This window comes from Brachyhypopomus gauderio, chromosome 21 (assembly GCF_052324685.1).
Source record: "Brachyhypopomus gauderio isolate BG-103 chromosome 21, BGAUD_0.2, whole genome shotgun sequence".
Classification (NCBI taxonomy): Eukaryota; Metazoa; Chordata; class Actinopteri; order Gymnotiformes; family Hypopomidae; genus Brachyhypopomus; species Brachyhypopomus gauderio.
In genome coordinates, this window is record NC_135231.1 from 8,923,764 (window position 1) to 8,945,989 (window position 22,226).

The following is a 22,226-nucleotide window of genomic DNA, read 5'->3' on the forward strand; positions in this document are numbered from 1 at the left end:
ACATTCTGTGGTATATCAATTGAAACAGTACATGTTACACACAAAATACAAACTTACACAGAATATGAAGATAAACATGGCCGTATGTGGGAGACTGGCAGCAAGATATTGGACTGGAATCAAATTTATAAATTGTTTTACTGTACTGTTTGCACTGAAAATTGTTGACAAAAAAATCTGTTTAAAATTCAGAAAAGACAGACAACTGGCAGCACAATTAGAAACGTACTCTACATTCAACAACAACCTGAGACAACAACTTAAGGAATTATAATGCATTCTGTTCTATACATCCTGATGCTCCTCTCTGTGATGTTTTCATCCACGTCACACTGGATATTCTGTAAGAACTTTGTACAGCTCGTTTCGTGGTTATCTGGTGTCATTTCAGAACCCGTTCAGCGGTGAAGATGCTTACAGATTGATTATTTTGATAAACACATAAACATTGTTGTTCTGTATAATGGCTTGCTGGATCTCCCTCAACTTTAAGGCATTATTTGCTTTGACCACAGCACATATGGCCTCTTGTTGAGGTGTGAAAATGGGACCTCTGCCACCCCTATGAGTGAGTCTTGAGGTTCTTTATGGTACAAGAACGCAAAAATGCAAAACATAAAATGTAATAACATTTTTCAATTTATGTTAATGTGCAGCATTACAGCAGAGTGCACAGTTCTGAATTACATACGTGTGTTTTCTATGTAATTTAGGATAAATTACCAAAAATATAACAAAAACATTAAAAAACACGAAATGTTCAAATGATGCCTGAGAGACTATGGCTATGCACCTTTACATGTAAAGATAGGAAGATTGTTTGATTGATTTGATACGTTTTCTAATATTCCTGAAGCGAGTAAGTACCAGCTGATTGGTAGTTAAAATTATCTCGATAATATTATCTCGATAATCTTGGATCCAAATCAGGACGAGCGTCCCCGTGCGCGCTCGCTGACGTACGTAATGACGTAATCACGTCCACAGCAGACGTTCCGTCTAAAAAAAACCAAAAGCGTCAAGATGGCAGCCGGGACGGAGCACGGGCTGAAAAAAATAGTCTGGCAAAGTAAGTTAATTCGGTCGTGAAATGATTCCTAAAAACATTACGAATTCATCTCATTAAAAAAAATTACTTCGAACTGTGTTCGAAAGTTTAATTGACAATATACGAAGTTTGCCGACTGCGGTATCTCGCAGTGCGGGGCGTCATGTCAGCAACAGTTGGGCTCGGTCCTCCCTTCCTGTTAACACGGACACACACTCTTCACTGCTCTCGCTCTCCTGGAGTGTGTGTGCAGGAAAACAGGTCGTTGAGATCGAGTTGTCAACGTCCAGTTAATGTACAATCTGCACATGTCGTCAGTAGCTTAGCGTGTTGGTTAGCTGGTGTTGGGCGGGTGAGTCCCGTTGAGTTGACTGTAAACACACGCGAGGTGACCTGTGTGTGTGGGGGGGGGGACTCAACACTCAACAACACTCAACAACACTAACATTTTGTTGAGCTACCAGGTGTGTTTGCATCTGGATTACAGCTGAACCTGGCCAGCTTGCTAAGCTGTAGTGTTAGGGGCCCCAGCCTTGGTGAGCTGGCTGTCCTGGCACCGGCTGTCCTACAGATGCACACACATGAAGTTTGGCATTGATCATTTGTTCCAGTTAACTACAACAGTAAACAGATGATGCTAAAACAGTGATCTAACTAACTTTTTTTTAACTTATTTGCCCTTATATGCAGAGCTCAAGGATACTATTATTGCAGACTGCAGGAAATCAGAAATATGGAAGGTTGGTGTGATTTAAATACACTGTCCTCCACTTTACTGTTTGAGCAGGCTGTAACGTCTTTTTGAGTGAATTAAAGCCAGTTGTTTATTTGACGTGCGGAACGCTTATCTAAAGTAAGCCACTTGCATGGAAGTTTTTATGACACATGGCCAGTGAAGGATCCACATACCTGATTATATTTATGTTATTCAGTTGCGATTTGATTGATTGCATCTATGTTGTTGCCATAGATTCTGATACTGGACAAGTTCACCACCCGTCTCCTGTCATTATGCTGCAATATGACTGACCTGATGAATGAAGGAATCACAAGTAAGAACCATGATAACATTTATACATTTAGAGATCTCCTCAGATCATTAAGAGTCTTATGCCTTAAAAAGGCCATGAGCAGTTGTCTGGTGATTTTGATCACTGGAAGTGGTAATGACATCCTCTGTTCATGTGTTCATCCTCTGTTCATGTGTTCATCCTCTGTTCACACTCTGAATTTGTTTGGGGGGGTTGGTGATGGTGGTAAAACCCAACAAATAAAAAGGAACCTTATGTCACCTTTTACCTCCGGTACCCATGGCATTCACAGATTGGTCTTGGAGGTGTTCCCAAATATCCAGTTATTTAGCCTTTCTCTTGGCTACATCTGATTTGCCCAGATTATGTGCTGTAACAGGATGAGCATGACGGGGCAGTTTTGTTGCCTCTGACTCTGTGAGGGGGGGCCGGGGGCCCTTCCCGCACTCGGGCATCACTCACTACACGAGAGTCTCACCATGACTCACAAGAGAAGGTGTCGGGCTGCGATGTGGCTAATGATTCAGTAATGGTGAGCAGCTGTCTGACACTGTGTGTCTCTTCTTTTGTAGTTGTGGAGGACCTGTTCAAAGTCAGGGAGCCAGTCCTGGAAATGAAGGCCATCTACTTCATGTCTCCTACTGCAGTGGTCAGCCTGTTGGTTCCTTGTGTTTTACCAGTTTACAGAATGCTTGTACAGCATCATTAAAAATGAGTCTGTAAATAATGTTCTTTTTTTTTTTAACACTGTCCTGTCTGGTCACTTTTCTTCTTCCTAACAGTGTGTGGACGCTTTTATCAACGACTTCAACAACAAACCCAAGTACAAAGCAGCCTACGTCTACTTTACCGACTGTAAGTGCTTAATGGGGGCAACAGGGTTGAAGTGGTAGTCAGGGAAACCTTGCTGTGAGGAGACCAAGCGTGGGCAGGATGGGCCCCTCCTCCCAGCGCTGCCCCCTGTTGGAGAAACACCAGCCTGCGCAGTGTTCCTCGTGCTCCTCGCCCCAGCACTCCTCATCCAATCATGAACTTGACAGTAATAATGAGCTGGGTCAGGTGTGCTGGGAACAGGGAAAATGTGAAACTGTTCAGAGAGCTGCGCACTGTTTTAACTCTGCTGTCACGCTGTGCTTGAGTCCCTGTGCTTGAGTCCCTGTGCTTGAGTCCCTGTGCTTGCGTCCCTGTGCTTGCGTCCCTGTGCTTGAGTCCCTGTGCTTGAGTCCCTGTGCTTGCGTCCCTGTGCTTGAGTCCCTGTGCTTGCGTCCCTGTGTTTCCGGGGTGGTGGAGAGAAACTGAATCCATGTTTGATTGCCATCAGGCAGGGACAGGCAACGCTATCTGAGATTACGTTATTCCGGGAAGATTTATTTCTAGTTGCCCTCTAGTGGTATAAACCTATCTGTTAACTTGTCTAATGTTTCAAAATGAAATGATAATACTAGTGGAGTCTGCGAAGTTAGGTTCGTTACTTGTAGCACTTGTATGTAGTTCAATATAGTAGACATTGTCTACTTTGAACTTTGTGTCTGCTACCTTGTTTAAGATCTTAATGCTACTGAATTTGCATGACAACTTTTGAACAAGCGCATAAAATCCAGAACAATACACGTTTGGTTTCTGACATCAGAAACAGCAAGAAGTGACTAAAGCATTAAATATATCCATATGCATTCATTTGCATGCTAGTAAACATGGTTGAAGAGTATTCTATACAGTAATCATTTAATACACCTGAATATTAGAATTTTCAGCTGTAAGATTTTCATGTAAAAAAAAAGGAAACGACAGCGATAAGATTAGTAGGTATTATTTGAAAATAAGAGTTTACTCAAGCGTGATCTGTGAGCATGGATGTACAACTTAAGACTGGGTGGTCTGCTCCATCAGGACGCCACTTACACTGTGGGGAACATTTGAAAGTACAAACTGCTCTTTTATCGTGTGTCTTTTTTTTGTCCCCACTCCTAGATTGTCCAGATGACCTGTTCAACAAAATGAAACAGTGTGCAAAGTACATTAGAGTGTGTAAAGAGATCAACATATCCTTTCTTCCACTGGAGGCCCAAGTAAGTGGGGTTTTTTAATTCAGTATTCTGTTATCTTTTCTGAGTTCTGTTATTCATCCCCAGCTCCTGTTCTAATTCTGTCCCAAGAGTGTAGGGGTAGAATAGCAGAGTCATATCCTGCTGCCTGTGTTGAACGTGTTTATTCCTGAAAGTTGAAAGGGTCAGAAATGATACACGCCTGCTTACCAGTAGAGGGCTTGGATCGGAGTTGATTTTGACTTGATTCAGCCTGTATTTGTGTGTGTGTATATACGTACAGGTGTTTACTTGCAATAATCCAGCAGCCTTCAGAAGTATCTACAGTCCTCATAGTCAAGACCGAAACCAAACTCTAGAGGCCCTGGCAGACCAGATAGTCACACTGTGTGCCACTCTGGACGAGTACCCTGGGGTCAGATACAAGAAGTGAGTGAGAGCAAAGGTTTAGGTGCACACACACACACACACACACACACACACACACACACACACACACACAGTCTTTTTCACTCAAGCAATAGTCAACATTAGCCCTTTGGTAAGTTTTCCACTTGTATAGTATTTAGAATTTGTACGTGGGCTGCAATTGTAGGCTTTAGATAGGTCATTATGCACTAATTGATACATTTATGTGAATTATTATTGCGGCTAATTTATGGGTTGACTGTGCTGTGCAGGGATTCAGCAAAGGATTATGCTAAATTTCTGGCTGAGCTGGTTGACAAAAAACTAGAAGAGCACTACAAGCTGGATGATGACAACAAGAAAAAGGTGAGGTCCCCCCTGGCCTTATGGGTAGTGGCATGATTGAAGATGAAAGGGGTTTGTTTGGTTTTGTGGTTTAGTATCCCTTCAGGCTATGCGTTTGTTCTCCTTTTGTATTTCATTCCAGGCATTCAGTAACATAAATCATGGTGAGGATAACTTCCTTCTTAAATTCTAGGGGGGGTTTCCTGTAGAGGAAGTTGAGAACAGTCTCCCTTTCTCAAAGCTGCTGTAGTTTTTGTGAAGTATATATGGATAGTCTGCTGTAGCACTGGGTTCACCACTGTCGCTTGTAGCTGCAGTAGCAGACTGGTTCCAGGGTGGCGCTGTTGTGCACTCAGTACATCGAAACCCAGACAAGCCGACAGCTGTCAGCAGATAGTTTGCTTTTTTGTCCACACTGGTGATATTCTAGTCCTGCTCTCCAACTAAAGTTTTGGGTTTTCAATGCAGATCTCAATCTAAGATAATACAAAAATGAGTTTTGGAATATTGTACCGAGAAATTAAGTCTTGAAAGCTTAATATTGATTGCTCACCATTAATGTCTTCCAATACAAATATACCTTTTTTAGTCCATGGACCTGTTGTAAATTGTCTATTTCCAGTGAGTAAGCGTCTGTTTAACCATAGCTGAGAGTCTTTATGCCATGTTGTATCCACACCAAGATACTTTTCAACTAGCTTAAAAGTTTTCAACATGTATGTTATGATGGGACCGTGCCGTAGTAAGTGTTGGGAGTAGGATATGCCAGAAAACAAATGTGCGCCAGCCTTCCTGAATGTGCCAATTAAAGTCGCCTCAGTTACGTTTTGGGGAGAAACACATCTGCACGTTTCTTTGAAAAGGGAGTTTGTATGGTTAAACAAAAGGACGGGTGGAAAGAATGGATTAACATTGAAGTGTTTAATGTATGGAAAAGAGAAAGCAATCAGATGTACACTAGCCAAGGGTGCTATTAGGAGTGTCCTGCCAAATCTTCAGTCATGACACTTCAATGCAACACAATGATGTTCTCACACGTCTTACACAGGGAACCTGCTAGTGTCTGATATTACCTTTTACCTCAACAAAATCGTTGCGTTCTGACCTCTTGAACTTCGCCCCCTCACCTTTAGGAAAAGACGTCAGCTCAGTTACTCATCGTTGATCGTGGCTTCGACCCTGTGAGCCCATTACTGCATGAACTGACCTACCAGGCCATGGCTTACGACCTTATAGACGTCACGAACGACACTTACAAGTAAACATTTTTTAATGAACACTTACAGACATTTAACATGCACTCAGAATTACTCCAAAATAGATGATTGGTTATTACCAACAATATCTGAAAACATTTCTAAATGTGATGACTCGATGTCGTGAGTTGTGGTTTTCCGTGTCAGGTACAAGGGGAAGGATGGTGCGGAGAAGGAAGCCTTGCTGAACGAGGCCGACGAGCTGTGGGTGAAGCTCCGGCACATGCACATCGCCGAGGTCACAGAGTAGGTGGACGTAGCGTCTCCGCCGTCTCCACCAGACTAACCAGAAATCATTGGTGGCTTGTCCCGGTGTTGACTGTGGTTGTCTTGTTAAATGGTCTAACCAGCACTTTTCTAACAATATAACTAATGATTTTTTTTTTTTATTCGAAAGACAAATTCCAAAGCTGGTGAAGGAGATCTCAGCCAGCAGGAAGCAGTCAGACACAAAGGTGAGAGGTCATTAGTCCCCATGTCTCCACACGTCAGCTTTTACACCTTCATCTTCTACACCTTCTTCATCTTCAGTTTCTACCCATTCCTCATCCTCAGCATTGTCCTTGTGTTCCCAGATGTCGATAGGAAACCTTTCACAGCTGATGAAGCAGATGCCCAGTTTCCGGAAACAGGTTACCCAGGTACGTAAGCCCACCAGGACCTACCTGAGCCCACCTGGTTCTACCTGGGCCCACCAGAACCTACCTGGGCACCTCTGACGTCTCATAACCTTTCACCATTTCTGGTCATAATAGGCAATGCCTTGATGACAGTTGCACACTGCAGTAAGAAATAAGGTGGTCTGATAAGGATGCAAGAATCATGTCATTCGGTTTTCTGCATGGGGAAGTTGTATCGTGTCGAGCGGTCCGTTCTTTAAAGGCACCGTGTTTTGTTGTGACTCCGTTTCTCTGCCCCGTCAGAAAGCGGTCCACCTGACTTTGGCTGAGGACTGCATGACCAAGTTCCAGGAGTCGGTGGAGAAGCTGTGCAAAGCAGAGCAGGTACCTGAGACTCCTAGTGTGACGTGTGATTGTAACCATGAAGGAGAGAGAGAGTGGTAGAGCTTGTCCTCCGTGTGTGCAGGATCTGGCCATGGGTTTGGACGTGGAGGGACAGAAGGTGAAGGACCCCATGAGGACACTGCTGCCCATCCTGCTGAACCCACACAGCACCCCCGACAAGATCCGCGCTGTGCTGCTCTACATCTTCAGCCTTAATGGTGCGGCCAAGTGCAGCGTCCTCACACACCACCCACACGCCACCTCACACACCCCTCATCACAGTGTGTCCTCACACACCACCCACACACCCCTCATCACAGTGTGTCCTCACACACCACCTCACACACCCCTCATCACAATGGGTCCTCACACACCACCCACACGCCACCTCACACACCCCTCATCACAGTGTGTCCTCACACACCACCCACACACCCCTCATCACAGTGTGTCCTCACACACCACCCACACACCCCTCATCACAGTGTGTCCTCACACACCACCCACACACCCCTCATCACAGTGTGTCCTCACACACCACCTCACACACCCCTCATCACAATGGGTCCTTACACACCACCCACACGCCACCTCACACACCCCTCATCACAGTGTGTCCTCACACACCACCTCACACACCCCTCATCACAGTGTGTCCTCACACACCACCCACACACCCCTCATCACAATGGGTCCTCACACACCACCCCACACACCACCTCACACACCCCTCATCACAATGGGTCCTCACACACCACCTCACACACCCCTCATCAAAGTGTGTCCTCACACGCCACCTCACACACCCCTCATCACAGTGTGTCCTCACACACCACCCACACACCCCTCATCACAATGGGTCCTCACACACCACCTCACACACCACCCCCCACACACCCCTCATCACAATGGGTCCTCACACCACCCACCCCCACACACCCCTCATCACAGTGTGTCCTCACACACCACCCACACACCCCTCATCACAATGGGTCCTCACACACCACCTCACACACCACCCCCCACACACCCCTCATCACAATGGGTCCTCACACCACCCACCCCCACACACCCCTCATCACAATGTGTCCTCACACATCACCTCACACACCACCTCACACCTCATATTGACTACAGCATGTTCTCATATGCCTTGCCCTCACCATAGCAAACAGACTGTTACAGCTCTCTGTGTGTGTGTGTGTGTGTGTGTGTGTGTGTGTGTGTGTGTGTGTGTGTGTGAGCAGGGACGACAGAGGAGAACCTCACTAAGCTCATTCAGCATGTGAAGATCGAGAACGAGAGTGAGTACATAAGAAACTGGAAGGAGCTGGGAGTGCCCATCATTGCCTCTGTGAGTAAACCTGAACCCCTCCCTCCTTTAACTGAATCTGTGCCTCAATGCCATAATCCTCCCTGTGTTTGAGAGAAGCTGGTAGTGACTTCACAACAGACCACCGCCACGTCTTATTGTTTTGTAACTTCACTGCCAATAAGCTGAAATAAAAATGGTAAGATTTTGTTCTGATCCATTTGGTGTCTGTTCCCCTCACCCCTTCTGGTCCTGCAGTCGAGCCTGTTCTCGTCTCGAAAGCCGTCTCGCAGGGACCGCTCCCAAGAGGAGACGTACAACCTCTCGCGTTGGACGCCGGTCATCAAAGATGTGATGGAGGTGACACACACGTGCCCTCTGACCCCTCATACCCCGTCCCACCCCACAGGAACCCTGTGACATTTTTTCCTGCATGTAGTTTCCTGTATCTATGAAACAAGCCCGGTCCCTTGGCCCACGCCCAGCGTCTCAAATGCTAGTGGCCAATCAGGTGCACTCTGGCCTTTCATCCAGGACACATGACCCATCCGTGTGTTCTGGGCCCTGGACGAGGCTGCCTCTTTAGGTCTACGCCACACCCATGACCCGCGGGTCTAATTCCAGAAATCAGGCTGAATTTGATCGGAGCAGAGATGAGTCAGTTTGCACCTTAGGTGTGGCAACGTGCTGCTCACCAGGGAACATTTACACGTGGACGTGCAAAATCTTGGGGAGGTCATACAAATACATAAGTAATAATACACTTTACAGAAGTGAAGTTTTAAGTAATTTAGTTGTGTGTACGTTTGTGGTGCATCGCTTTTTACCAGGACATATGTGGGACACTGTTTTAATTCAGACCCTAAAAGGCTCGACCTTTATTTCACATTATGTTGTGTGTGTGTGTGTGTGTGTGGGCCAGGATGTGTTGGACAACAAGCTGGACACCAGCGCGTGGCCGCACCAGTCCGAGTGCCCTTCAGCCTGGAACGGATCCCGTGCTGTGAGGTAGATCAAGCACTCGCTCTCTTCACGCACCGTGAAACCCTCATATAGGACGCCATCAGCACTAAGCCCTTACATAGCACCTGTGGCTGGGAGCCTTCAAACATAAGACCAGAATGAACATTATTGAGTCGAGTTCAAAAGGCAAACACGTATTGTAGAGCAGAGGATGTTCTCTGAGAAGGCTGGAGTTGCCATGTGCTTGTTGTTGCTCACTTTTGTAAGTCGCTCTGGATAAGAGCGTCTGCTAAATGCCGTAAATGTAAATGATGTACCCCTCTCTCCCTCCCCCCATCGCCCCCCCCCCCCCCCCCCCCCCATCCGCTCCACAGAGCTGTGAGGTAAGGCTCAGGCCAGGGGTGTGATTATACACTTGTTGGCATTCATGAATCATGGACATGTTTGACTTTATGATGACATTACTGCATTCAGCAGGCTGTCTTGGGCTCTCTTTAGTTTATGGCTAAATAGTGTTGAGGTTTGATGTGGGGGATTTTTATAGTCATATCTCAAGTTTCTTGTTTGACACTTCCTGTGTGATGCATGTGTGTATATCCTGATTCTTCCTCCCACTATCACTCCCTGACTCTCCCACTTTTCCGTTTCCTTCTCTTTCTGTCTCTGATTCTGTCTCCCTCTCTGAACCAGTGCGAGACAGAAGCCCAAGCCCACTTCTCTGGATGACTATCGCAGTGGTTTCCGCGTGATCATCTTCGTGCTGGGTGGAGTCTGCTACTCTGAAATGCGCTGCGCTTATGAGGTCACACAGGCCACCAAAACCTGCGAAGTCCTCATTGGTCAGTACCAACCTATGGCCTGAGAGAATTCCAGCTATTATAATAATAGCTTCCTTCCGAAGCGCAAAGTTTGTAAGCCACTAAAATAGTTTGCGTTCGATTTTGCAGTCGAACAACAGCAGAGGTGCAATAGGCATCTGGTCTGGTTTCATAATGCAGACGAGTGTATAGTTCTTAATTCATAGTTCTTCCTCTCTGTTTGATGTATGAAACCGCCTCCGTTAAACATGCACCTGTCTGTTTAGGCTGTGGTAGACATTTTCTGCATTAGACTTGGTTCCTTAATTTCTGAGGATGTTTCCTCAGGCCAAATTTGACCTGAAATTGCATGGCCAAGACTCTGATAGGCACAAGTTAGGGATGTTGATAACCCGGGAGATGATACCCAGCCTGTCTAGAATAATTAACAAAGGACTAAAGGACAGGGAGTGTGTGCTGGCAGGGTAACTGCTACTGACTTGTACTGGTACAATGGAACTTCCTTTTGCAATCAGGTCACCAGTGCGTACCTGTTTCTGGGGCTTCCCAAGAAATGGAGCCTTTTCCAGTAATGGGTATTTCTCTCCCCCCACACCCCACCCCCCCATCCCTGTATAGGTTCCTCACACATTCTGACCCCAGCCAGTCTACTGGAAGACATTCGTGACCTCAGCAAAATGCCCCCTCAGAGTTTCACGATAGAGGATGAAAGGTCCTGAGAGGGCCGATTTACCTCCTAACCACACCTGGAGGTCCCACACCAGGAGGTCCCCTGCACCTCCGTGCGCAAACTGCTTCAGCTAAGCAGGGGTCGTGTAGCCCCATTACCTGGCTCAGGTGTGTCAGTAGCTGAAGAGCCCTGTACACTCTGTCCATGTGTTAAGAGCAACTCAATCTGCTTTACCAAACACCTCCATTCTTTACAGTTAGCATGCCAAGAACAAGAAATAAAGATATCTAATAAGCACATATCTTGTTTAAAGAATGTATTTCACACACTTTGCTATTACTGAGTATAAGCAGTTGACACACCCTCTTCTTGTGTGTGTGTTTGTTGGATTGGAGTTCAACTTGAAAAGGTCCATTGAGATCCTCTCGTGTCATGAGATGGTCATGTTTGTGCCCATATCTTGGGACATGGTTCCAGCAAAGCTGATCAGTGATCAGTTTTTATAATAGTGGTAGATTTGACTAACTCTCTAGGGATTTTCTAAAGCAAACGTTTTTCTCACCGTATGGATATGCATATATCGCACAAAATGCAGTAGTGAGTATTTGAATCAGTGTTTCTTTTTCTGGAACCGCATATGTGCGGTGCTTTTTTTGTGACTACTTAACCTTGGGTGCGCTGTACATTTTAGCTGTATTGAGTCACATTGTATACACCAGATGATATTTGTTGCTGACTTCATTTCCACCACACCTGGCTCTAATATTCCGACGCTACTGAAGGCCTTAATTAACCGGATCAGGTGTGTTACATAAGTGTTTAAGTATCTAATTATTATTATTTTTAATAAAACATTGATCTCCTTGACTTATAACACAACATCTGTCTAGGTTTTTCACATATGTTCCCTGTTTGAAGGTGAAGTGCCTGGCACATGTATATATGTATTAACTGCCTGCTAGAAATAACTTTTTTTGCTTGTTGTATTGCAGTTATGACTATCGATGATCTATTTACATAACCCTACTTTTGAGCAACTGACGAATAAACAGATAATGTGGTTCAGCTGTATTGTGAAGTTTATTACTGGTCACATGATATCTGGTTTAGTTTAGTGATATCTGGCAACCGCAGCATCTGATCCACTGCTTAGATTCACTACTGGTTTATCTCTTGTTGACGTGTGTGTATAAGTGGAGAAAATGGTTAAATATACGTCCCATCAGTGCTAGATGGGAGGATCTGAGGGCAGAACAAGAAGAAGAAAGGGGTTTTCTCGGAGCAGCGTTGATCTAAATTCTCAAACTGCTATACAGTAAAAACAAAAATACCCCCCAGGCAAGGCAATTTGTACCAGAAATATTGAGCTGATGTCTTTCATGAGCTATGAGACCTCAGAGGTGTAGTGTCCTCAAAAGACAGTACATAAAAGAAGTGTCCTCTTTGCTGTATGTGGCACAATAGACATGTGCGTATCAGGTAACGAGGACTAAGGGCCTGGATGTGAACCAGTGGGAGGCTGACCTGAACATCTGAGAAAGCCTCATGAAATATAATCTGGGAAATCGGCCGTTATTGTAATGCAGATTGAAACAAGTTATTTTGTCCTGTGTGTGTGTGTGTTTACTGGGTGTGAGTTTCTGCCTGAATGCAGTCTGTGTGCATTTAGACCTTTGTGCATTTCTGAATGATTTTAAGAATGCGGGTGAATCAGTCTTCCCAAGATGTGGACGTTGTGAAAACCTTTGACTGTTAAGTTTAAATGTTTTATTACTCGTTTCCTGCTGTTGTGGGAAATGGCGTCTTTCTTCCTTCGACCAGTCTTTCTTAACTTTTTTTTGTGGTGTGACCAGCAGGTTGTTCGGGAGCTTTTAGAAATTGAACAATTTCTGTCTCCGCACAACCAGGCTTGAAAGATCCACTAGAGGGCGATGTCGAGATGACGCGCGCTCAACAAGATGACGTTATAACCAGGCGACGGAAGTGAGATTTGTAGTACTCTCCCTGCGACGTCAACTCCGCTCAGAAAGAAAAACGGAATCGTTGAAGACCTATTGTCATTTATTACTGACATCTGAAAACATTAATCGGCAGAAGCACTCTTTAGTTAGTCGGGCAGTCAGTCTCCTAGTCAAACCAGGATTAGTGTGTGACTTGTTTGTAGACTGTGTTCTTGTCTCGAGCTGAACATCTGTAGGTAAAAGCGGCTAATATCCAGCTGTGTTACTGACAGTGTTGACAGCTCACCCAAGAAAAGACGTAAGTTTGACATTTTAATGACCACTCATCAGTGCTACAGTCGAGTCTTCTGTTTGATGTTGCACTGCTGTCCTGTACACGGATGTTCATTCAGGTCTGAGGCGAGACGTGGTGTGTGTGCGCATGCGCGCTGTGAGGGATGAGTGTGCGATATGTGAATAATGTTCACTTGTGTTGTTGTTTCACAGGTTTGAGGTCTTCTGCGGTGAACTATGGTGAGCTGTTTTATTAAACGGTTTACAGTTTTTCTACACTTTATATTCATGAAATATTGCACATTTGTTACTTTTCGTCCACCAATTAATTACTTGGGAACTATGCTGATTGCATGTCTCTCTCTCTCTCTCTCTCTCTCTCAGCACGGGCGAGTGAAGGTGAAGTCCACTGCTCAGCAGGAGGAGGAGAAGAGAAAAGAGAGGGAGAAGAAGTTGAAAGTATACCTGTCTGTTCGTGATGCTGTCTTCAACAAGGTTTGTTTAGCAGCTGAAAATGACTAACTTGGTACTTGCACAATTTCAAGTGGTGGTTCAATTGCTGTTCTGTTAAATATGCATATGACACGTTTACTCACAATAGGCCTGATTATTATTATTTTTTCAAATTATTGCTATATTATATAAGTATATAAGGTTTTAATGCTTCCAGCTACATTTAATGAGAAACAATAGTTATTCTCTCTCTCTCTCTCTCTCTTTTAGAAATCTAATGGAGTTCTGGATGAAGAAGCCCTTCAGCTCACCCAGCAGCTCCTGTCCTCCAACCCTGACTTCGCCACGCTGTGGAACTTCAGGAGGGAGATCCTGCTTCACCTGGAGACTGTAAAGTGAGAAGTTACCAGTAACTTCGGGCATGGATCAGCTCCATTAGGATTGACTTCAGATCAAAGTAGCTAAATGGCTTGAGATCAGAGTGCTCTTGTATCTCCTGGTGTTTTGGAATACTGAGTCAATGCAGCAAGGCACCATTACACTGGGTCAGAAGCATTGTTGGGATCTCTTTCCCCCTCTCTCTTCACCCCTCCTGTCTCTCTCCCTCCCTCTCTCTCTCTCTCTCTCCACCCCTCCTGTCTCTCTCCCTCTCTCTCTCTTTCACCCATCCTGTCTCTCTCTCTCCCTCTCTCTCTTCACCCCTCCTGTCTCTCTTTCTCAATTCAGTTCAAAATAGCTTGAGTTTGGCACAACAGGGTACAGTTTCGTCAAAGCACATAGTTGGAAGACGCTGTGTGGAAACGACAGTAATGTTTTTATGATGATGATGGTGATGTTGGTTCCTCCCACCCTCAGAGAGGAGGAAGAGATGCAGAAGTTGTACGAGATGGAGCTGCTCTTCACCGAGTCCTGTCTGAAGGTCAACCCCAAGTCGTACGGCAGCTGGCACCACCGTGGCTGGACGTCCTCACGCCTGCCCAGGGCCGACTGGCAGCGCGAGCTCAGCCTGTGTGACCGCTGCCTCAGCCTGGACGACCGCAACTGTGAGGGAACGAGGGAAGGAGGGAGGGTAGAGAGGGAGGGAGGGAACGAGGGAATGAGGGAGGGTAGAGAGGGAGGGAACGAGGGAATGAGGGAGGGTAGAGAGGGAGCGAGGGAGGGGAGGGTAGAGAGGGAGGGAGGGAGGGAACGAGGGAAGGAGGGAATGAGGGAGGGTAGAGAGGGAGGGAGGAAATGAGGGAGGGAAGGAGGGAATGAGGGAGGGTAGAGAGGGAGGGAGGAAATGAGGGAGGGAACGAGGGAATGAGGGAGGGTAGAGAGGGAGGGAGGGAAGGAGGGAATGAGGGAGGGAGGGAGGGAAGGAGGGAGGGAGGGAGGGAATGAGGGAGGGTAGAGAGGGAGGGAGGGAAGGAGGGAATGAGGGAGGGAGGGAGGGAAGGAGGGAGGGAGGGAGGGAATGAGGGAGGGTAGAGAGGGAGGGAGGGAACGAGGGAATGAGAGAGGGTAGAGAGGGAAGGAGGGAAGGTAGAGAGGGAGGGAGGGAAGGAGGGAATGAGGGAGGGAGGGAGGGAGGGAGGGAGGGAATGAGGGAGGGTAGAGAGGGAGGGAGGGAAGGAGGGAATGAGGGAGGGAGGGAGGGAGGGAGGGAATGAGGGAGGGTAGAGAGGGAGGGAGGGAACGAGGGAATGAGAGAGGGTAGAGAGGGAAGGAGGGAGGGTAGAGAGGGAGGGAGGGAACGAGGGAATGAGGGAGGGTAGAGAGGGAAGGAGGGAGGGTCAGAACATTAAAAACTAAATTGTTTTTATTTTAATTTATCTGTGTGTCTCCTCTCTCTCTCTCTCTCAGTTCACTGCTGGGACTACCGGCGCTTCGTGGTGAAGGTGTCTGGTGTTCCGGTGTCCCAGGAGCTGCAGTTCACAGACCGTCTGATTGGCTCCAACTTCTCCAACTACTCCAGCTGGCACTACCGGAGCACGCTGCTGCCCTTGCTCCACCCGGGGCCCGCCTCGCCCTCCCAGAAGCCCCCACGCGGGTCGCCCACCGCCTCGCCCCAGACACACGGCCACCGAGTGTGTGAGGAGCAGCTGCTAAAGGGTAGGAAAGGACTACTGTATACACACACACACACACACACAAACACTCATGAATTCATTCACTTAGACTAGACATCAGGTGAACAGGTGGTAAATAGTTCTTCTTTAAGTGGATTTGTTTTACGATGGATGGTGTCTAAAGTGCACACTTCTAATGGCCAGAAGAGGGCAGTGTTGACCTGTCAGGACTAATGTCTGTAGGAGACCGTGCTGCTGTGTCTTAACCTGTTCACTCCAAGTTCAGTTTCCTCATTCGGTGCTTTTCAGCCTGAGGGAATCAATCAATGACGTAATGATGATGCTGTAATAATGCGTGAGGATGGTGTCTCATACAGTGACTGTAGCCCTGTGTGTGTTCTCACGCTCTCCTTCTCTCTCTAGAATATGAGCTGGTGCAGAATGCCTTCTTCACTGACCCCAATGACCAGAGCGCCTGGTTCTACTACCGCTGGCTCCTGGGTAGAGGTGCGTTGTGTGTGCATGAGCTTGTGCACTTGTCTTCAAGCACCTCTCCGTCACCCTGATTGTGTGTGGTTTTGTTGTGTTCCCTGTACCAGCTGAGCGGGACGAGATGATCAGCTGTGTGTATGTGAGCAGAGAAGGAGAGAGGGTAGCTGTGGTCTTCTCCAAGCCCGTCAACGTAAGACTTCTCCGCATTCAGCAAGGAAAAGACACTGGTGTTAATGCAGTCTGGTCAGTGCAGTAGAGTAGTAATGCTCTCTCTCTCTCTCACTCCCTCTCTCTCTCACTCCCTCTCTCTCTCTCTCTCTCTCTCTCTCTCTCTCTCTCTCTCTCTCTCTCTCTCTCTCTCTCTCTCTCTCTCTCTCTCTCTCTCAGGTTCTGGCGATGATGCTGGTGTTGGACGGTCAGCCCCAGCAGGTGGAGTGGAGGAGTGTTCACCCTCGTTTCCGCCACAGTCCTGTCTGGGTAATCCTGCCTTACCCTCACAGGCACCTAGGCTGCTCACACACGTGTGCACACGGACGGACACTTCCATATATGTATGACTCTGTATGCACTGTGTCTCTGTCTGTCTCTCTCAGCTGTGTGAACTTCCTCCTGGCTCTATTAGTGATGTTAACAATGAGCACAACCTGACTGTGCATTGGACTGAGAAACACACACACAGAGAGTGTGCTCTCTATACAGGTAGGTGTTGTGAGGGTTGGGGTGGGGGTTATGTGTGGGTTGGGGTGGGCATTGTGTGTGTGTGTGTGGGTTTGGGGTATGTGTCGGTTGTGTGTGAGTTTGGGGTATGTGAGAGTTGGGGTGCGGGGTGTGTGGGTTGGGTTGGTGTTTGTGGGGGTTGTATGAGGGTTATGTGTGGTGTGTGTGTGCGTGAGGGTTATGTGGGGTGTGTGTGGGGGGCGTTGTGAGGGTTGGGGTGTGGGTGGTGTGGTTGTGGGTTGTGTGGGGGCGTTGTGAGGGTTGGTGTATGTGAGGGTTGGGGTGCGGGTTATGTGGGGGTGTGGGTTATGTGCGGTCTGTGTGTGAGGGTTGGGGTGTGTGAGGGTTGTGTGTGAGGGTTGTGTGTGAGGGTTGTGTGTGAGGGTTGTATGTGTGGGTTGTGTGTGTGTGTGTGTGTGTGTGTGTGTGTGTGGGGGGTGTGTAGATGTGTCTGAATTTCTGGGCCTTGTCAGTTCAGCTCAGTTTCTACAGGTCGGACATGAAAACAAAGACTTAGTTGACAGCAACCTGACACGAGCTATAATATTCATAGTGCTGTAATATATTCATAGGGCTGTAATATATGTATTCATAGTGCTGTAATATATTCATAGGGATGTAATATATTTATTCATAGTGCTGTAATATATTCATAGGGCTGTAATATATTCATTCATAATGCTGTAATATATTCATAAGGCTGTAATATATTCATTCATAATACTGTAATATATTCATAAGGCTGTAATATATTCATTCATAATGCTGTAATATATTCATAAGGCTGTAATATATTCATTCATAATGCTGTAATATATTCATAAGGCTGTAATATATTCATTCATAATGCTGTAATATATTCATAGGGCTGTAATATCTCTCACATTCCTGGGCCCTGGGCTAATGGTACCCAGGGCTAATGGTACCCTGGGCTAATGGTACCCAGGGCTAAAGGTTCCCCAAGTTAATGGATTTCTCTTCTCAGGTCGTCTTGAGAGTTGGTGCCGCGATTCTGCCACAGACCAGGAACTCTTCAGGTGTGTGTGTGTGTGTGTGTGCGTGTGCGTGTGTGTGTGTGTGTGTGTGTGTCCGCATGCATATCTCGCATTACTGTTGAGAATTGAAAGCGTGCAGCTACCTTCTAGGTGTTTGTGTAAGTTGTACGTTTGTGTCTCACTCCTGTGTCTCACTCCTGTATCTCACTCATAGGAGTGAACTGTCCGTAGAGAAGACGTCTGTTCTGCAGTCTGAACTCCAGTCCTGCACACAGCTGCTGGAGCTGGAGCCCCACAACAAATGTGAGTGTGTGTGTGTGTGTGTGTGTGTTTGTACTAGGAGTGTAACGGTACGTGTATTCCTACTGAAGCATCATGGTTCGTTGCGTGCAGTCACACGGAGAATACGTGGTATGTGCGTCCTATAGGGGCGTGAAGACCAGTGAACTTAATGCAGAACTGAAGTTCACAGGCCAGTTGCTCTCAGAAACCACAGCTGTACATTTCGAATTGGCCTATTACACACTGTGTACTGTACACTGCACTAAGTATATACTGGATACTGTGTACTTGTCCCTGTAGTAGTATGCAGTAGTATGCTCAAGCACCCCTAAATGGAGTCCCATTACCCCTAAAAATAAGAGTAAAAAGTTGTTTTTTATTTTTCTCCAATCATACCAAAATCGTACCGAACCGTAGGGTTCACACCGTACCATAATGGTGTGAACCGAACCGTGAAGTTTGTGTACCTTTACACCCTGGGAGTGCACATGTCCATTTAACGTTTTTTGCTTATATCTAGACAAGCTAGGTTTATTGGCATGACTTTGGCAATATCATACTTATACTTATACTCGACTTACGACGTTGATCCGTTCCTACATCGCGTTGTAAACAGATTTTCGGTGTAAGTCGGAACATGCGTACATGCTATACGTAAATAACATACTGTAAGCACTTATCCCAACACCTATCCTAATACAGTAATGATAAAAAAAAACACAAATATGTTTAATAATAAAATGAAACAGGAATAATAAAATGCAGCGCACACCAAACACGATGTTCGCATTATGTTTACGACGCAAAACCACTTGAGTCAAAACAAGGCTTTATACAGTAAATGGGAGATGTTGTAATCTCGAAACATCGTAACTCAGGACTGTATTAATAAATTATTAGTAAAGGGGAATGAGTAGGTTTTCACTGACTGCCTCTCAGGTAATGATATTTTACTACATATTTTGCAGTGAGTTGTTGTATGAAACCAGAGATTTCGCTCTCTCACTCTAAACGAAAAATGTAAATCTTTTCTCTTTTTTGTCCCTGTCCTCCAGGGTGTCTCTTGACCATAATCCTGCTGATGAGGGCCCTGGACCCTTTGGGCCACGAGAGAGAGACACTTGCACACTTCCAGACCCTGAAGGTCTTTAAACCACAGTGGAATTCCTTTTACACTCCCGTGCCAGTGATTCAGATCTCACAGATCCTGACTTATGAGCACAAAGTGGTCCTAACTACAGCGATGCATGTGTTTAGACATCATTTAATCCGACTGCTTATCTAAGCTCTAACGCCTCTTACCTGCGTTCTTTAGTATAACACTCGTGTTCAGTCGTGGTGATGTTGAGTCTCTTGTCCTCCTTTTTTCTCTCTCTCTCTCTCCCTCCCTCCCTCCCCAGGGTGTGGACCCTATGCGTAGCTCCTACTACAGTGACTTATGCAGTAAGTTTATGATCGAGAACACTATTCTAAAAATGGAGTATGCAGAGGTGCGCGTTTTCAGCCTCTCTGACAAGGTACGTGTCGTGAATTACATGTGTACTACTATGCTAATTTATTCAAATTTACGTCGAATAAAGTTTATTATCCAAGTGTTTTTCAGTTTAGATGTATATAGTCTTTTTGCTGTTTTCTCTTAATCGCGTTCGATCATGCTGTTTTTTCTTGTTCTCTCTCTCGTTCTTTCTCATTCTCTAAAGAACCTGAGCACCCTTTGCCACCTGGATCAACTGCTATTGGTCACTCATATCAATCTGTCATCCAATCAGCTTGCGAGGCTGCCGCCACAGTTTGCCATGATGCAGTGTCTCGAGGTAAATCTCAAGATTCGTAAATTAATAGGATTTTTTGAGGTAAACCGTCGCCCCACTAGGTGACTCCTGTGTCTGTGATTTCTCTGCCTGTCTCCCTCTGATCTGTGTGGGCGTCTTCCTCTAACTCACTCACCCAGGTGCTGGAGGCTGACAATAATGCCATCGAGGATCTGGAAGGGTTGTATCATCTGCCCAAGCTGGAGGACGTGTCTTTGAAAAACAACCGTATCCTCCCTGCAAACCCACCCACTCTGCACTGCAGATATGTGCAAGAACTGAATATTGTGTGTAGTAGTAACTGAGCTTGTGTGATGAGCCATCCAGAAATTCTTCATACATACACCCCACACTCCCACACGGTTTCTTGGAGATTTGCATATTTTGACATGTAGTTGTATGTTTTTTAAGGATGTAGAAATCCTGCCAATAGGACAGTGTTGTTGGCAGCGTGATTTGGGTTCGTTCTGGTTTTTTGAGTGATGACGTAATGTTGGGAAATGTGAAGCAGACATGCTGTGACTTGAACTTCAGCACCTACCTGCTAGATGAGGCACGTGAGACGTGAGGGGCCACGTGAGACGTGGGGGGCCACGTGAGGGGTCCTGGAGCTGCCAGTGGTCTGGGCTGCATCACCAGATTTGAGCAGGACCCCTTGACACGAACCGGAGTGAGGAGAGGCTTCACTCTGAGAGTCTTGCTCAGTGTAGTTGTTGTGGTGGAATGAACACACTGCTGATGGTGTCTGTGCATTAAGCAGGGAGCCAGATCAGATCTCAGACGGCTCAGAGAGCATGAGCTATTAATCTGTGCGTACGTGCATGTGCACAAAGCAGGGAGCCAGTTCAGACCTCAAACGGTTCTGACATTCAGAACAGAGCAGTCATGGCTGGTCAGACCTTAACAGAAGAAACCTGCCCTGCGAGAGACACACACACACACACACACACACACACACACACATATGTGGTTTGATGGGTGTTGACACAGGTGTAGAGAGTGCAAGTGTGATGCTAATGTTGTATGACTAACAGTGGACCAGTATAGATGTACACATAACCACAGGATTAAGAATGAGCACTCACGAGAAGGTCACAAGATTGTGTAATTCTAGTGTTCTTTATTTGGGATGAGTGATGTATTGAAACCTTTCTTTTTCCTTCCTTAACCTGCTGGTTAGAAATCTCTAAACTCTCTACCCTGGAACCCCTGACATCCTGTCCAAAACTCATCAGACTGGATCTCCGTGGCAACCCCATCACCAAGACCGCTAATATCCAGGCAAAACTGATGGAGCTGTTGCCGTCAGTTACTGACCTATTGATTTGATAGGGCTAAGGACAGTGTGTGTGTGTGTGTGTGTGTGTGTGTGTGTGTGTGTGTGTGTGTGTGTGTGTGTGTGTGTGTATCTTTGTCTCACATCGTCTATTTATTCCAGTGTATGGGAATCTGAAACTGGTTTTAGTACTGTACACTTGCACTGGGCTCAAAGAGACTTCAGAATGTGTGTGTGTGTGTGTGTGTGTGTGTGTGTGTGTGTGTGTGTGTGTGTGTGTGTGTGTGTGTGTGTGCGCGTATGTCAGTCGTGTTCATTTCAGTTGCCAACTGCATGCTGGTACAAAGAGGATAACAGCATTTTTTTGTGTGCTTGACATGAAATAATTTGTGTGTGACTGAAATAATTTTCACTATAAAAATTGGACTTATGAAACTACTGTATGTGACTCCTAACAGTCCTTCAGTCTGTAAAGGCAGAGGATAAGATGACTAATACATTTTCATTATATGGATTTGGTGAATGTTTTTGCAGATTGTCCACTGTCCCTTTTCCAGTCATTTTTTTCCATCATCTTTGTTCAACTCTTGAATAACCAACAGAGACAAAATTCAGGACTGGAAACTGGATTCAGGGTCCTGATCAGAAAAGTTCTGGTGTCTGTTAAAGAGTTCAGTCTGGGTCAAGCTGCCTACCTGTGTTCTGTCAGCTGCCACTGCAGCCTGCAGGTAAAGCAGAATCTCCCACGCAGGTTACACGTCCTACTGAAGCTGGCTTGATCTGCCCCGTCATGGGTGTGTCCATCACGTCCCTGCTGATGTCAATAAAGCTGAATATGCTCGTCACCTCTACCTGTCCAGACTCCTGTCTCTACTAATCCGCCTGTATCCCACAGAAGTGGAAGAAAATGTAGAGATTATTTTTATCTGTTCCTGAAATCTGTAGTTCCACAGAATGTAGAATATCGTAATAACACGCTGCAGCCATGATGTTTTTCTTTGGAAGGTCTTTAGGG

At 46.1% G+C, this 22,226-nt stretch overlaps 2 protein-coding genes across 2 annotated transcripts; both read left to right on the forward strand.

The window, feature by feature from the left end:
- Nucleotides 1-965: 965 nt before the first annotated feature.
- stxbp3 (syntaxin binding protein 3) lies at nt 966-11,961 on the forward strand. The gene is made up of 19 exons (XM_076983950.1): nt 966-1,069; nt 1,739-1,788; nt 2,019-2,100; nt 2,652-2,728; nt 2,862-2,934; nt 4,051-4,148; nt 4,408-4,553; nt 4,805-4,898; nt 6,011-6,135; nt 6,281-6,379; nt 6,531-6,588; nt 6,709-6,774; nt 7,057-7,137; nt 7,220-7,355; nt 8,385-8,491; nt 8,708-8,809; nt 9,372-9,457; nt 10,103-10,251; nt 10,849-11,961. The coding sequence occupies exons 1-19, from the start codon at nt 1,024-1,026 to the stop codon at nt 10,947-10,949; spliced, it is 1,776 nt and encodes a 591-aa protein (XP_076840065.1). The 5' UTR covers nt 966-1,023; the 3' UTR covers nt 10,950-11,961.
- Nucleotides 11,962-12,860: 899 nt separating this feature from the next.
- On the forward strand, nt 12,861-22,060 carry rabggta (Rab geranylgeranyltransferase subunit alpha). Its single transcript, XM_076983664.1, has 17 exons — nt 12,861-13,159; nt 13,348-13,374; nt 13,519-13,629; nt 13,858-13,982; nt 14,443-14,630; nt 15,433-15,681; nt 16,062-16,145; nt 16,238-16,320; nt 16,518-16,607; nt 16,724-16,829; nt 17,833-17,884; nt 18,057-18,145; nt 19,180-19,268; nt 19,525-19,641; nt 19,825-19,938; nt 20,076-20,163; nt 21,116-22,060. Exons 2-17 carry the CDS (start codon nt 13,372-13,374, stop codon nt 21,262-21,264), a joined length of 1,737 nt encoding a protein of 578 aa, XP_076839779.1. The 5' UTR covers nt 12,861-13,159; nt 13,348-13,371; the 3' UTR covers nt 21,265-22,060.
- The last annotated feature ends 166 nt before the right edge of the window (nt 22,061-22,226 follow it).